This window comes from Meles meles, chromosome 17 (genome assembly GCF_922984935.1).
Source record: "Meles meles chromosome 17, mMelMel3.1 paternal haplotype, whole genome shotgun sequence".
NCBI classification, from domain to species: domain Eukaryota; kingdom Metazoa; phylum Chordata; class Mammalia; order Carnivora; family Mustelidae; genus Meles; species Meles meles.
Genome location: NC_060082.1, coordinates 42990473 through 43005620, shown reverse-complemented (window position 1 = coordinate 43005620; position 15148 = coordinate 42990473). Strand labels below are relative to the sequence as shown.

The following is a 15148-nucleotide window of genomic DNA, read 5'->3' as shown; positions in this document are numbered from 1 at the left end:
CTTTTGGGCTATTAGAACCCTACATTTAATTTTTGAGTTATTTTCCCCTACTGACTCTTTTTCTTTTCTTTTCTTCTAAGATTTTATTTATTTATTTGACAGACAGAGATGACAAGTGGGCAGAGAGGCAGGCAGAGAGAGAGGAGGAATCAGGCTCCCTGCTGAGCAGAGAGCCCGATGCGGAGCTCCGTCCCATGACCCTGGGATCATGACCCAAGCCAAAGGCAGAGGCTGTAACCCACTGAGCCACCCAGGGGCCCCTCTTTTTCAAATATTAAGAGAAGGGCACACAGTAGTAGGCATTTGTATTAGTAATCTATTACTGTTTAACAAGTTATGCTCAAATTTGATGACTTAAAAATTGAACATTTGATATCTTGGGTCAGGAATTATGGTACAATGTAACTGAGTGCCTTGGCCCAGGGTTTCTACCAGGCTACAATCAAGGTGTTGGCCAGGGCAGCAGTTACCTCAGGATTTGACCAGGATAGGAACCCTTCCAAGGTCACCCACTGGCTCTTAGACAAGAGATACTAATTTCTTGCCACATGGACTTCTCCATAGGTAGCTTTGTACATGGCTGCTGGCTTCTCCCAGAGGGAGCCAGTGAGAAAGAGCATTTTGAAGATAGCAGTTGTATAATTTTTGTAACTTCACCTTGGAAGTTACATCCCAACACATGTGCTGTTTTCTGGTCATTAGAAGCAAATCATTAAGTCCAGCTTACACCAAGAGAGGGAACTGCATGTGTGTGTGAATACTAAGTGGGAATCTTTGGAGGCTATCTTAGATTCTGCCTACCACAGCATTTAATAAAGTGTATGTATTTAAATGAAAATGTCATTCTTTCTTCATAGTTTAATTGAACAAAGGAACTTTGGGTTTCATGTAAAAGCCAGATTTGTACTAGCATTTAAACACCTGCCATATATTTAATTTGATTTAATTTTGAAATATACTTCTGGACATTTTTACCTGTTTACTGTAGTAGGATAGGTTTGGTAAGTCTTGGTTTCCTTTTGGTTTTGTATGGAATTCCAGTGAGCTAATTTTACAGTGTTTTATATGAAAGAAAACAAGAAAAGTCCATAAAACAAACTTACAGTTTAAAGATTTATGTAGAGTGACCATTCATGTAACCACCATCCTAATGTAAGAGTCACATTATTGCTGGGACTCCCAATGTTCCTGCGTAACCTTTCCAGATTATAGCTTTCTCCCTTGCACATTAGGTGGTTGGTGGTCTGATATTTATCACCTTCCTGTTTTTCTTTATTATTTTGATGCCTAAGTATCTATTTATTTATTTAAAGATTTTATTTACTTATCTGACACAGAGAGAAAGAGATCACAAGTAGTTAGGCAGGCAGAGAGTGTGGGGGAGAAGGAGGCTCCCCACCGAGCAGAGAGCCGGATGCGGGGTCTGATCCCCACGACCCCAAGACCATGACCGGAGCGGAAGGCAGAGAGGCCCAATCCACTGAGCCACCCAGGCGTCCCCGATGCCTAAGTATTTATAAGTTGGTTTTTTTAACTTCAGTATATTTATTTCTGCAATTTGTAATGTTTGTTCTGTTCTTATCTTCTCTGACTGAAGGTTATGGCTCATCCGTATTGTTGTATTTGGCTATCGTTGGTTAGTTTTGTGTATAGTATTTTATTAAATGAATATACCCCAGTTTTGTGGTTGTTGGACTTTTGGGTTCTTTTCAGTTTTGGCCTATTCACAAACAGTGCTGCTATCTTGTATATGTACCCAGGTGTATGTATGCATATGTAGCTATGGTATGTGTGTAGGAGTGGAATTGATGAGTCATAGGACACATCTTTAGTATATAACAAAGTGTTTTCCGGAGTAGCTGTGGTAGTTACTCTTCCTACAGGTGTTGTATACATGTTGCTTTTGCACGGTATTCTTGCCAATACTTGGTATCACAATAGACTTTCTTAGTTTAGCTAATCTTGAGAGTATGTATTGCTGTTTCTTTGTGGCTTTAATTTGCATTTCCCTAATGACTAATGAGGTTGAGCATACTATGTTTTTTGCTTGCCATTTGGATTTTTTTGTGTATGTATAAAGTACTTGTTAAAGCTTTTCGCATCTTTTCTACTTAGTTGATTTTCCTAATAGTTTGTTGTTTATATAGTCTAGATAAAAATTCTTTGTCCAGCAAGTATTTTCTTCATCTGATTGAGCTATTTCATTATCTTAATGATGTCACTTGACCAACGAAATTTCTGTTTTTAGTGGCGTTAAATTTATTGGTCTTTTCTGTTATAATTAGTGCCTTTTGTGTTAGATAAGGAATTTCCTACTTGAGGTCATGGAGATATTTTGCCATATTAAGTACTTGAAGCTTTATTTTTTTTATCTTTCACATTAAGATTATAATCTGCTTGGGAATTTATTATTGTGTATAATGTGAGGGATAGGCAACTTCTCATATGGATATCTGGTTGTCCAAGCATCCTTAATTAAAAAGCCCATCGTTTTCCTATTGCTCTCAAGCACCATCTTTGTCATGCATAATGTGTCCATATATGTGAGGGTCCATTTCTAGGCTCTCTTTTCTGCTTCACTGGTGTATTTGCTTATCTTTTTGGCAGAACTACATTGTATTAAATATTAGAATTTGAAGTTACTATTCTTCTTTAGCAAGTTCTTGCTATTTATGGCTCTTGTTGTTCCTGTATAAATTTTAGAACCACCTAGTATATTTTCATGGTAAACCTGTTGTGATTTTTATTGGGATTACTTTGACTCCATAGATCAATTTGGGAGAGCATATCTATATATAATATTGAGTATTCTGACCCATGAATTTGATATTTCTCTGTTTATAATTAGGTCCTAAGAATGTCTTTCAAAACTTTGATATTTTTCAGGGTATTATTCTTATATACCTTTGTTTTAGATTTGTTCTTAGGTCTTCATCATTTTTTTTATACTATTATAAACAATGTGTCTTCGATTTCAGTTTCTTACTGTTTGTTGCTGGTATACAGAAATACAATTGATTTTTATAGATAATTATTTTGTATCCAGCATCATTGTTAAATTCTCATTAATTCTGATTATTTGTAGATTCTTTTATGTCTTCTCTATACACACCGTCATCTGCAAATAATAACAGTTTAGTTTCTTTCTTTATGATCCTTATATCTTTTATTTATTTTTCTTGTCTTACTCTGCTGGCTAGGACTTCCGGTACAATGATGAATAGAAGTGGTGATAGCGGGGCATCCTAGTCTTGGTGCTGATCTCAAAGTGAAAGCTTTCGACGTGTCACCATTAGGTATGATGTTTTCTGGAGGTTTTTTTGTAGGTACTTTTTATCTTTCAAGGAAGTAAATTTCTATTCCCAGTTTCCTAAGAGGACATTTTTCCTTTTAATCATGAGTGGGGATTGCGTATTCTTCAAAATTTTTGTGCATCAGAGGTGATACTTACTTTTTAAAAAATTCTGTTAATGTGAATAATTACATTGGTTTAATATTAAGAGGTAAATCAGCGTTGCACCTAGGGTGACCAGCCATCCTGATTTGCCCAGGCATATTGTAGTTTTATCACTGTACACTTTGCATTCTAGAAAACCCCACCAGGATGGTTGTTTGCACTACTTGTATTCCTAGTGTAAACCAGACTTGGCCATGGTGTTTACCTCTATATTATTTGGTTTTCTAATACTTGGCTTAGGATTTTGCATCTATTTTCATTAGTGACATTGTGCTGTAAGTTTTTTCTTACACTGATCTTGTCCAGCTTTGCTATAAAGATTGTTAAAATGATTTGGGGGTAATGTACCCTCTTTCTGTTTTTTGGAAGGATTTATATAGTCTAGGAAGGGTATCTTTGCTGAATGTTTAAAGATTTTACTGAAGAATCTCTTTGGATTTGTTTGCTTGCAGAAAGGTTTAAACTATTGATTCATTTACTGCAGCACTTATGTGCTTATTCAGTTATTCTAGAACAAAATAACTGTTACACAACAGTTGTGCTTATTCAGTTTTTGTTAAAAATATCACCCATGACATGTTATACTTTTTCTAGGAGTCGTCTGTTTCATCTAAATTTTCCTCATCTTATTAGCATATTGGTTTTAATATTAAGCTTTGAATGCCCCTGAAGTTTTTACTGATATTTTTCATTCCTGACTCTCTTTACTGCTGCTTTGTCTTCTCCTCTTTTTTTCTTGATCAGGTCTTGCCAGGGATGTATCAGTTTTATGAGTCTGTCTAAAAGAACCAACTACTGTCATTGTTTATCTTCTCTGTTTTTTTTTAATTTTTTCCCATATTACTAATTTATGTTCCTTACAATTTCTAATGTTCTACTTTGGTTTTTATTTTATTGTTCCTTTTCTAATTTGTTAACTTGGATATACATATTATGCGGACTTTTTTCCCCCCCCTAATACAAGGATTTAAGGCCTTTGCATCTAATGATTTTAGTATGGTATTCTGTTTGTTATTCCTTAGTTTAAAAGAGTTTCTAATTTTCATTATAGTTCTTCTTAGGCCTGTGGGTTATTTAGATGTAAACTTAACTACTTGGACATCGGGATTTTCTTGTTGTCTTTCTGTTGTTGATTTCTGCTTAATTATGTTGTCAGAAAATACTTTGTGCTTTTTTCCTTTGAATATATTTGCACTGTCACCTGGTGATTAGTTAAATTTTGAAATATTTGTGGTGGAAAAGAATGTGTTTTCTGCAGTTGTATGCTGCTGTATAAAGTTTTTAAATGTATCGTGAAAATTTTCTGCATTTTTACTGGGTATTGTTTCCTTGTTAGGTAAATTACTGAATAATTATATTTGAGGTGAGTTTCTTCTAGACAACAGAGATTTTTTTTTTATTCACTCTGCCAGATTCATTCCTGATATTTTACATTTAATGTAATAATTTAATATGATAATTATTACATTTAATATAAATGTTATGGCTTGAGCCTACCATTTTATTACTTGTTTTATGTTTCTTTGTTTTTTTTTTGTTTTCTTATGAATGTTTCAAGTTAAAAAACTTGAATGTTTTTTAGAATTTCATTTTTACTAATTTATAGTGGTTTTGAGTACATTATAGCTTTTTAGGGGTTACGGTAGCTATTACATTTGCTTTTAAATAAGCCATCTCATTGTGTCACTTGTAGTCCAGTTTCTTTCTTCCTTCCTTCCTTCCTTCCTTTTGGTCTTGCTTGTTTTGTGCTTTCTTTTCAACTTAAAAAAAGTTATGCTCAGAGGACTGAATGAAGCTTATAATTAAGCCTGTCTGGCATTACAGAATTTAGGTGTTAAATATGTCTATGTTTATGGGGTAGTGGTGTGATAAGACTTTAGTTTGTACTTCATATGGCTAAATGAGCTTGGATTTTGGTAGTAACTCATAGAATGAATGTATCTGTGTATGTATGTATGTGTATATATATTTAAAGACTTTTTTTTTTTAACAGAAGTTTTCAGTTCCTAGCAAAAGTGAGAAGAGGGTACAAGAGATTTCCCATGTACTCCTTGCCCTCACATGTGCAAAACCTCCGCCATTATCAGCATCCCTCGTGAGAGGATACATTTGTTATGACTCATGAACATGACATGATCTAATCACCCAAAGTCTGTAGTTTACTTTGGGATTCACTCTTGGTTTTGTACATTCTGTGGAGAACTGTTTAATGACATGTATTCATCATTATAGTGTCATACAGAGTATTCTCAATGCCCTTAAATTCTTCTGTGTTCCACCTATTCATCCTCTTCCCTATCTCCAACCCCTGGCAATCACTGCTTCTTACTGTTTCTTTGGTTTTGTCTTTTACAGAATATTGTAGAATTGGGAATTATACAGTATGCAGCCCTTCACATTGGCTTTTTTCACTTAGTAATATGCATTTAAGTTTCATCCATGTCTTTTTATGTTTTTAGAGCCCATTTCTTCTTAGCACTAAATAATATTCCATTGTCTGGATGTAATACTGTTTACCCTTTGCCTACTGAAGGGCACTTTGGTTGCTTCCAAGTTATAATTATGAATAAAGCTCCTATACATATGGTTTAGTATAGACACACGTTTCAGCTCCTTTGGGTAAATACCAAGGAGTATAATTACTGAGTCATATGCTAAAATTATGTTTACTTTTAAAAGAAATTGCCAGGTTGTCTTCCAGAGTGGTTGTATTGTTTTTCTTTCTCGCCAGGAATAAGTGAGAGTTCCTGTGGCTGCACATTCTTGTCAGCACATTCTTGTCAGCAGTGTTGTCATTGTTCTGGATTTTGGATTCTCTAATAGATTCACAGGGGTATCTCATTATTGTTTTCATATATATGTTAAATTTTGCTACTCTTTTTTTAACTCATTTTTCTGAACGTATACCAGTATTCTTTTGTTCAGATTTGAATATGTCAGATGATTGGAATAGTCTTGGTAGCTATAATTTATCCTAATTATATTGGCTTATATTTTTAAAAAAAATTTTAAGACTTTATTTATTTATTTAAAAGAGTGCATGCATTCGAGACAGATCAGAAGTGGGGGGAGAGGCAGAGGGAGAGGAAGAAGCCGATTCCCCACTGAACAGGGAGCCCCTACACAGGGCCCAAGCCCAGGACCCTGGGATCACGACTTGAACTGAAGGCAGATGCTTAACTGACTGAGCCACCCAGGCCTCCCTAATTGTATTAGCTTTTATTTATTTATTTTTTTTTTAAAGATTTATTTTATTTTATTTATTTGACAGAGATCACAAGTAGGCAGAGAAGCAGGCAGAGAGAAAGGGAGAAGCAGGCTCCCCGCCGAGCAGAGAGCCCGATGTAGGGCTTGATCCCAGGACCCTGAGATCATGACCTGATCATGACTAAGGCAGAGGCCTAGTCTACTGAGCCACTGAGGCGCCCCTGTATTAGCTTTTAAAAAGCAAAATTCACACACTAAGTTTAATACTTTAGCATATTTTTCTCAAATCATGAGCACAGGTCAGATAAATAAGTACCAGTGATACCTGTGTGCAGCAAAGCAAATGTCAATAAAAGGGGGCTTCTTATTTTCAAATTCTTTTACATTTTAATCTTCTGGGATTCTGAAACTTCACTTTTTTTTTCTTTTTTTTTTTTTTTTTAATTTAGAGAGAGATTGATTGTATGCAAGCAGGGGAAAGGGCAAAGGGTGAGGGAGAGAGAATCTTAAGTGGGCTCCATGCTGATTATACAGCATGATGGAGAGCTCAGTCTCTGACCCTGAAATCATGACCTGAGCCAAAGTCAAGAGTCGGATGCTCAATCGGCAGAGCCATTCAGGTGCCCCTGAAACTTTACCTTTTAAATTTAAATGTTTTTAAAATTTTCTCTGTGTTTTGGCACATCATGCTGTGTTGAGAATGGCCTTGCTATTAATATAGGCTAGGGGTTGAGCTTCAAGCATTTCTCCATCGTATGTATTTATTATTATTTTTAGTAACCCCCAAATTCATGAGGATATGGTCTAGGGTGGTTTTGGTTATTATTCCCAAGTAATGATCAGTATTCATTCAGATACTGATAGTTCATCTTTGTAGACTTTTTTCGTATATCCAGAACATTTTTGGACTCTGATTCATGCTTTTATTCTAGATGCTGCTGCTCCCAGTTACGAAACATGTTTGAAGGGTGAATTTAGATTAATTCTTCTTCCCACTTCCTTTAAATAGTTCTCCTTTGTCTTTCTTCTCTTTTTTAGTACTATCATGTCTTGCATTGATGTCCCTGAAACACTTGCTTCCTTTATATTCATCACTCTGCTCTTACACTTGTGGCCACGAGATGTGAGTGGTTTTAAAAAAAAAAAAAATAATAATTAATTAATTTATTTGATGGATAGAGATCACAAGCAGGCAGAGAGGCAGGCAGAGAGAGGGGGAAAGCAGGCTCCCCGCTGAGCAGAGAGCCTGATGCGGGGCTCGATCCCAGGACACTGGGATCATGCCCTGAGCCAAAGGCAGAGGCCCAACCCTCTGAGCCACCCAGGCGCCCCTGTGTGAGAGATTTTTACACTAAGCAGTTCTGCAGTTCTGTGTGGACACCAAGTGAGTGTCCCCCAATTCAGTTCAATTCTAATATTTTTCTACCTGGTGTTTGCCTCAGAGTCCACAGGTTAATGGCTCAGTCTTACAAGGCTGATGCCACTTCAGATGCTAATTGCAAGTCCACCTTGTCACCTGTTCTTCGGACTGACTATAAATTGGAGGTTCCTATGACCTTCTCTTTGGGTTTGATAATTTGCTAGAATGGCTTACTAAACTCAGGAAAACAGTCACTTGCTAGGATACCACTTCATTATAAAAGAATATATAGCTCAGGAACAGCTAGATGGAAGAGATGCACAGAGCAAGGTATATGAGAAGCGATGTAGAACTTCCAGGCACTGTCAAGGTGTGCCATCCTCTCAGCGTCTCCATGTGTTCACCAACCTGTATGGTTGGTTCCCTTGGCAGTCAGCCCTCATTTGGGGTTCTGCAGGAGCCCTTAGCCACCAGGCATGTCATTAAGTGGACGGAAACTTAACATCAAGGGTTTTAGGAGCTGTGGACAGGAGCTGAATGAAGACCAATTATATATATTTTTATTATAAATCACAGTATCACAGTGCCCTAATAGCTTAGTCAAACACCCTTAGAATCTAATTAAATACAAATGCCTCAAATTTAGTATGTGCTAAGTGATTTCCATTTCTCTAAACTGTAACAAATTTTTTTTTTTGTCTTGACACTTTTCCAGACTTTTTTACATAGGTACGTTGCATCATCCTCTGTTCTCTTTCTATCTTAGGGCAGCATTTGTATCTTACTAGTTTAATCCTTTATTTTTTAGATTTTATAGTACTTTAATTTTTATATTCCCTGGATTTTTGATTGTCAGTAAAATTATTGTCTTCAAAAAAAAATAAGTTCACCGGGGCGCCTGGGTGGCTCAGTGGGTTAAAGCCTCTGTCTTGGGCTTAGGTCATGATCCCAGGGTTCTGTGATCGAGCCCTGCATCGGGCTCTCTGCTCAGCAGGGAGCCTACTTCCCCCCCTCTCTCTGCCTGCCTCTGTGCCTACTTGTGATCTCTGTCTGTCAAATAAATAAATAAAATCTTAAAAAAAAATAAGTCCACCTCATGTAAAGCAGCATTCATAAATAATAGTAGATGTGTTGTCCAGCATAAGCTTTGGGGTACTAAGAGGATGGGGCATTATCCTCAGAGAATAGGGCATTAGAGTTTACTATTTTGGGATTTCAGGTGATATTGGAAATTTTTCTCTGGTCTTTCAAGCTCAAAACTGGAATGAAATTATTAATATGATCTTAATTATGTATTATGTATCACACCAGTGATATTGGCTATCTCTGGATGTCGATATTATAAATGTTGATTTTATCTTTCCTTTAAATGTATTTTTTAAAACAATCATATTAAAGACTCTCAGCATTTGTTTAAATAAGGATTTGAAGAATGGAGCATTTCAAGGGAATTAATGAAAAAGGTTAATTGGTGGGGCGCCTGGGTGGCTCAGTGGTTTAAGCCTCTGCCTTCGGCTCAGGTCATGATCCCAGGGTCCTGGGATCAAGTCCTGCATCAGGCTCTCTGCTTGGCGGGGAGCCTGCTTCCTCCTCTCTCTCTCTCTCTCTCTCTGCTTGCCTCTCTGCCTACTTGTGATCTCTCTCTGTCAAATAAATAAATAAAATCTTAAAAAAAAAAAAAAGAAAAAGGTTAATTGGTGACCATGGGATGCTTTTCTGAGTTAGAGATTAGGATCGCTGGTGTTGAAAATATGCATGAACCAAAAGGCAAAAGACAAGAGGTGTCAGTGATAGTAGGAAATGACCGGGATGTTTTCTAGATGGCTAAGATCAGTAGAGTGATTTCACTGCTTGGATTGAGCCAGATTAGAGTGGTTTGGAGTGGAAGACTAATTTTTGGAAATGGACATGGGGTGTAAGAGTATTTATCAGTTCATCAGTTTTTATTTGAAAGAGTTCCGAGACAGACTGTGTCTTTGAGGGAGAGCAAGGTTTTGGTTAAAGTGGGAATATGGTGTGAAAAATTTTAGGGTGCAGAATAGTTTATTAAGCTGGATGTAAGAGTTGAAAGCATTTGGTGCCTGGGTGGCTCAGTTGGTTAAGCCGCTGCCTTCGGCTCAGGTCATGATCTCAGGGTCCTGGGATCAAGCCCCACATCGGGCTCTCTGCTCAGCAGGGAGCCTGCTTCCCCTCTCTCTCTCTGCCTGCCTCTCAGCCTATTTGTAATCTCTGTCTAATAAATAAACAAAATCTTTTAAAAAAAATAGAGAAAGCATTTGACAATGCTAATTATTTTTTTTACACTCTCCCCCCATTCGTCCATGGTTTCTATAATAGTATGCTGTGTTGTCCTTTGATTTGGTGGCTACCATTTTGTACTTCTTGATAGTTAATGGAGAACTGCTCTTTCTTTTTTTTCCGATCTCTTAAAACATTGGTGTTCTCCCTACCATCTTGCTTTTTATTTATTTGTTTATTTCTTTCTCATTTCTGCTGACTGTACTGGTGACATTGGATGATTTAATTATCATAGTTTCAGATTTATTATTCTCCTTTATCATAGCTTATATGTCTTTAGTGTATTATTTTTTTATTCTGTTTATTCTCTTTCCTCATGGTTTTCCCTAGCAAAATTCTATAAGTCCTTCAAGGCTAATTTACTTTCATTTCATTTACTTTCAAATCTGACTTCACTTATCTAGTTGCCTCTCTCCTCTTCCCTAGTTTTCCATCTAGGTTAGAAGCAGCCTTACCTTAAATTCTGTATGTATACCATCATCATAATATTTACTATGATATTTCCGTTGTTGGCTTACTTGTTAGTTCTCTTCCCTGGACTGAGTTCCATGAGGGCAAGGGCTATAGTTTTCTTTTCTTTCTTTCTTTCTTTTTTTAAATTAACATATAATGTATTATTTGTTTCAGAGATATAGGTCTGTGATTCATCAGTCTTACACAATTCACAGCACCCGCTATTGCACAAACCCTGCCCGGTGTTCATCACCCAGCCACCCTATCGCTCCCACTCCCCTTCCCTCCAGCAACACTCAGTTTCCTGAGATTAAGAGTTTCTTACGGTTTGTCTCCCTCTCTGGTTTCATCTTACTTCATTTTTCCCTCTCTTCCCCTGTGATCCTCTGTCTTGTTCCTGAAATTCCTCATATCGGTGAAATCATATGATAATTGTCTTTCCCTGATTGACTTATTTTGCTTAACATAATACCCTCTAGTTCCATCCACATTTTTTCAAATGGCAAGATTTTTGTTTTTTTTGTTTTTTGTTTTTTGTTTTTTTTTGATGGCTGCGTAATATTTCTGTGTGTGTGTGTGTGTGTGTGTGTGTGTGTGTGTGTGTGTGTGTGTGTGTCTTCTTTACCATTCATCTGTTGATGGACATCTGGGCTCTTTCCATAGTTTGTCTAGTGGACATTGCTGCTATAAACATTGGGGGTGCACATGCCCCTAGGACTATAGTTTTCTAAATCCTGTTCTTCCCACTGCTTAGTAAAATGATTAGCACTGGTAAATATTTGAATTAAGAAGTTAACAGTTGTATTACCAATTATGTATGGATTGTCATAGAAGAGAAGATGCTCATGTTAATAAACCTTAATAGTCTGTTTACCCTTTCTAGTCATGAAAGAAATGAAAAGTTAAATAATGAGGTACTGTTTTCAAGAAGTACTGTAGCATAATGAGTAACAGCAGGAATTCTGGGGCAAAGCGACTGCCATAATTTGAATACCATTTCTGCCACTTAGATGCTGTATGATCTTGGTCAATTCACCTAACCTTTCAGTGCTTTTCATTTTCCTAATGTGTAATAGTACCTATGTCACATCTTATGATAAGTATTACACAAGTGTTCATAATTGTTATTTACACTTTAAAAATTGGTTCAATGTATTCAGTTTAGATTAAGATAGCCACTTATAGATACTGGTGAAAGAAATTTAAATTTGTGTAGTGTTTCTGGGAAGCCGTTTCACATAGTGAAGCTTTTCTAACTCTATTTTTGGTTGAATAACTTCATGTTTTAAAAATTTTTATTTTTTTTTAAAGATTTTATTTATTTGACAGAGAGATCACAAGTAGGCAGAGAGGCAGGCAGAGAAAGGGGAGGAAGCAGGCTGCCTGCTGAGCAGAGAGTGCCATGTGACTGGATCCCAGGACACTGGGATCATGACCTGGGCCCAAGGCAGAGGCTTTAACCCACTGAGCCACCCAGGTGCCCCAGATGAAGAATTATCTTAAACATGTCTTAAAAAATGCTTAAGAGACAAATGTTAAGGTGCTAACTTGTGATTGCTTTTGGTTAGTGGGATTTAACCTCTGTGAAACTAATTTTTATTTTAAAATGGAGTTAATAGCTGACATGCTGACATTAATTGCTACCAAATGAGGTAATTGGAAAGTCGTTGTATATTTCCTATTTTTATTGTCACACTCAATTTTATTGATTATTTTTATCTGAATAATGAATAAAGTCATTACGTTTCTCTGTATTTTTTAACATAGAACTTGCAGCTCCTTTTGTCTGCAGTTTTTCATCCCTGCAGTCTATTGTTACTGTCCAAATTTTCTAGAAATTATTTTCCAAGTGTAAAGTTATTTTATGATCACAGTGATACCAGTGTGGTTTGGTTTAAGCTTTTTATTCCCCCTCTCTATTTTGTCTGCAGCAACTGGAACAGATCCAGAAGGAGCTGAGTGTGTTGGAAGAGGATATTAAAAGAGTGGAAGTAAGAAATCAGGAGTTTCTCACATCTCTGGCAATTTTCAGTTTCGTGAAATTGTCACTTTCCCTTTAAATCACTGCATTGAATTTATGGGATTTGTTTCCACTATATAAAATGTAACAGATGTTACTTAAATTTTAATTCAGAGTGCATTTCTGTAGAAAAAGCATTCTGAACACTTTATGATAAAATGTATTCTAAATTTGTTTTCACTGCTTTATTGCCATAATTATTCTTGGGTAGATTGAAAAAAATCATTTAATTTTCTTGGTATGGTATCATAGTAACTTAAATCAGCTCCCACAAAACCCTCGATTATCATTAAAATTACAATGTCACAATTCTTTTACTAAGTAAATAATTTTTTACATATCTACTGTGCTAAGGTTAATTTACAAAGAGTTATGAAAACATTAATAATAATCTAGGCATTTATAGTATAATATAATTTACGGAAATCAATAGGCAGATCTCTTCGAGGCTCATAGGCTATTATATTGTGATATTATTTTCTGAGCTTCATTTAAATTTAGTGTGTGTTTTAAATTGTTCACATGTTGTAACTTTGTTTTGCTGATATGTAGACATATAAAATGATCTTGAGTTTAATATTTTGTGAAAATTCATTATTCCATGTGGCATTCTTAACTTGTTACTACTATGCTTATGTCCCATGTTGGCTGTATTACTGAGCTCAGCTTGGATTAAACAGACGTAATTCTACCTGATTATGTATCTTTAGTGGCATTTTAAAATTTCTACTTTCCCATTAATCAGGATAACACATAAAAAAGGCCAGGTTGTTGGTTTGATTTGGAGGTGCCTAATTTATGTAGTAATGGTTGATTAAGAGACTTCTCCCTCTGAGGTAGTGCGTTAGACTTTAAGTCATTATTTTATTTTATTTTATTTAAAGATTTTATTTATTTGACAGACAGAGATCACAAGTAGGCAGACAGGCAGGCAGAGAGAGGAGGAAGCAGGCTCCCTGCTGAGCAGAGAGCCCTAAGTCATTATTTTAAAATGGTAATCTTTGAATCAGGATGACTGTTACTTAGTGCTTTCAGAGGATGTTTTTAAAGTAAACACATACCCTGTTTGGACTTCAGAGAGCTGAACCTAATGCTTCACTACCATACTGTCATAGTTATCTTAATATCTATCAATGGGTTCTCTCTTGGATTAATGATTAGCTTATTATACAATATAGTACATCTCATTTGAAATATTTATATTTGTCTTTTTCTGCATTTGGTGGCTTCCTTACAATATTTAGTAAAGAGTTTCTAGTTCTTTAAGAATGTGTACCTTAGAAAAAGTTGTCTTTCAACTTTTAGATATCTTGCTTTTGTGCTCTGAGGAGAGGAAGCCTTGAGAAATAGGGATGTTGAGAAATAAATGTGACTGATAAAAATCTAGGATTGGAAGGGAATGTAATATATCTCACTTATCTGACTTCATATCTTCTGTTTGGAGTATCCACTATAACTTAAATAATTGTGTTTTCAGGAAATGAGCGGCTTGTACTCTCCTGTCAGTGAGGATAGCACAGTACCTCAATTTGAAGCTCCTTCTCCATCACACAGGTATAAAGCTTCAAACTTGTAATTACTTAGGATTTATTTTGCAAAATGCACATATGGTACTAGTCCTTGGGAACTTTTCCATGTAATGTACAACACCCCTGAGAAATTGCTTTTGGTCATGATCTAGAAATGAGATTCAGATGGCCCATCTGTTTCCTTAATGCTTTGAATTTTCATGCCACGAACAGCAGAATATTGTATGAATTCACTGTTGGATTAAAAGTTTGGTGAATTTCTTGAAATAATAGTAGCTTTAAATATCTAGTGAGTTAAAAGCAAATGACCTTAAAAGTCTATAATTTGAGAAGATGAAAAATGGGAGGTAATATTAGGGAGAAATTTGATAAAGTAAAACCTTGGGCTTTTCCCCTAAAAACTTGGATATTTTCTTCATTACTCTGTGCTCTTAATTTGTGTTCTCTTCTATACGCTCTGTTAGAACAGGAATTGTATATGTCTTGCTTGCGATTGTTTCCCTGGGTTTTAGAGTAGCAGTAATGACTGGTTTTGTTCATTAAGTATTTGTGAAGTACAGTAAATGTCCGTGGTTCTTCTAACTCTGAAGTTCTGGTTGATGAAATTTATTTACCTAAAATTGGAATTTGAACTTTCTGCTGGAAGTGTTCAAAGTAAGAGCAGTTTTACATGTTTTTATCTTGCTAATCCATTTAGGATAATGGCTTAGTGGACTCTCTTCAGACAACTAGTTTTAGAATAAGATGCGAATTGTTAGGCCGTTCAGTGCCACTACAAGTGATTACAGCAGCCTCAAAACCTGTGTCAGTTTAGGAAGGCTGTG

General features: G+C 36.0%; 1 protein-coding gene across 4 annotated transcripts in view; it reads left to right on the top strand.

Annotated features, from left to right (window-relative positions):
• COP1 (COP1 E3 ubiquitin ligase) overlaps positions 1 to 15148 on the top strand; it is a 252902-nt gene that overhangs the window by 50127 nt on the left and 187627 nt on the right. For all 4 annotated transcript variants that reach the window (XM_045983212.1, XM_045983213.1, XM_045983211.1 and 1 more), the window contains 2 exons: positions 12707 to 12766; positions 14273 to 14349. In XM_045983212.1, the coding sequence (XP_045839168.1) occupies positions 12707 to 12766; positions 14273 to 14349 (137 nt within the window). The remainder of the gene's footprint in view (positions 1 to 12706; positions 12767 to 14272; positions 14350 to 15148) is intronic.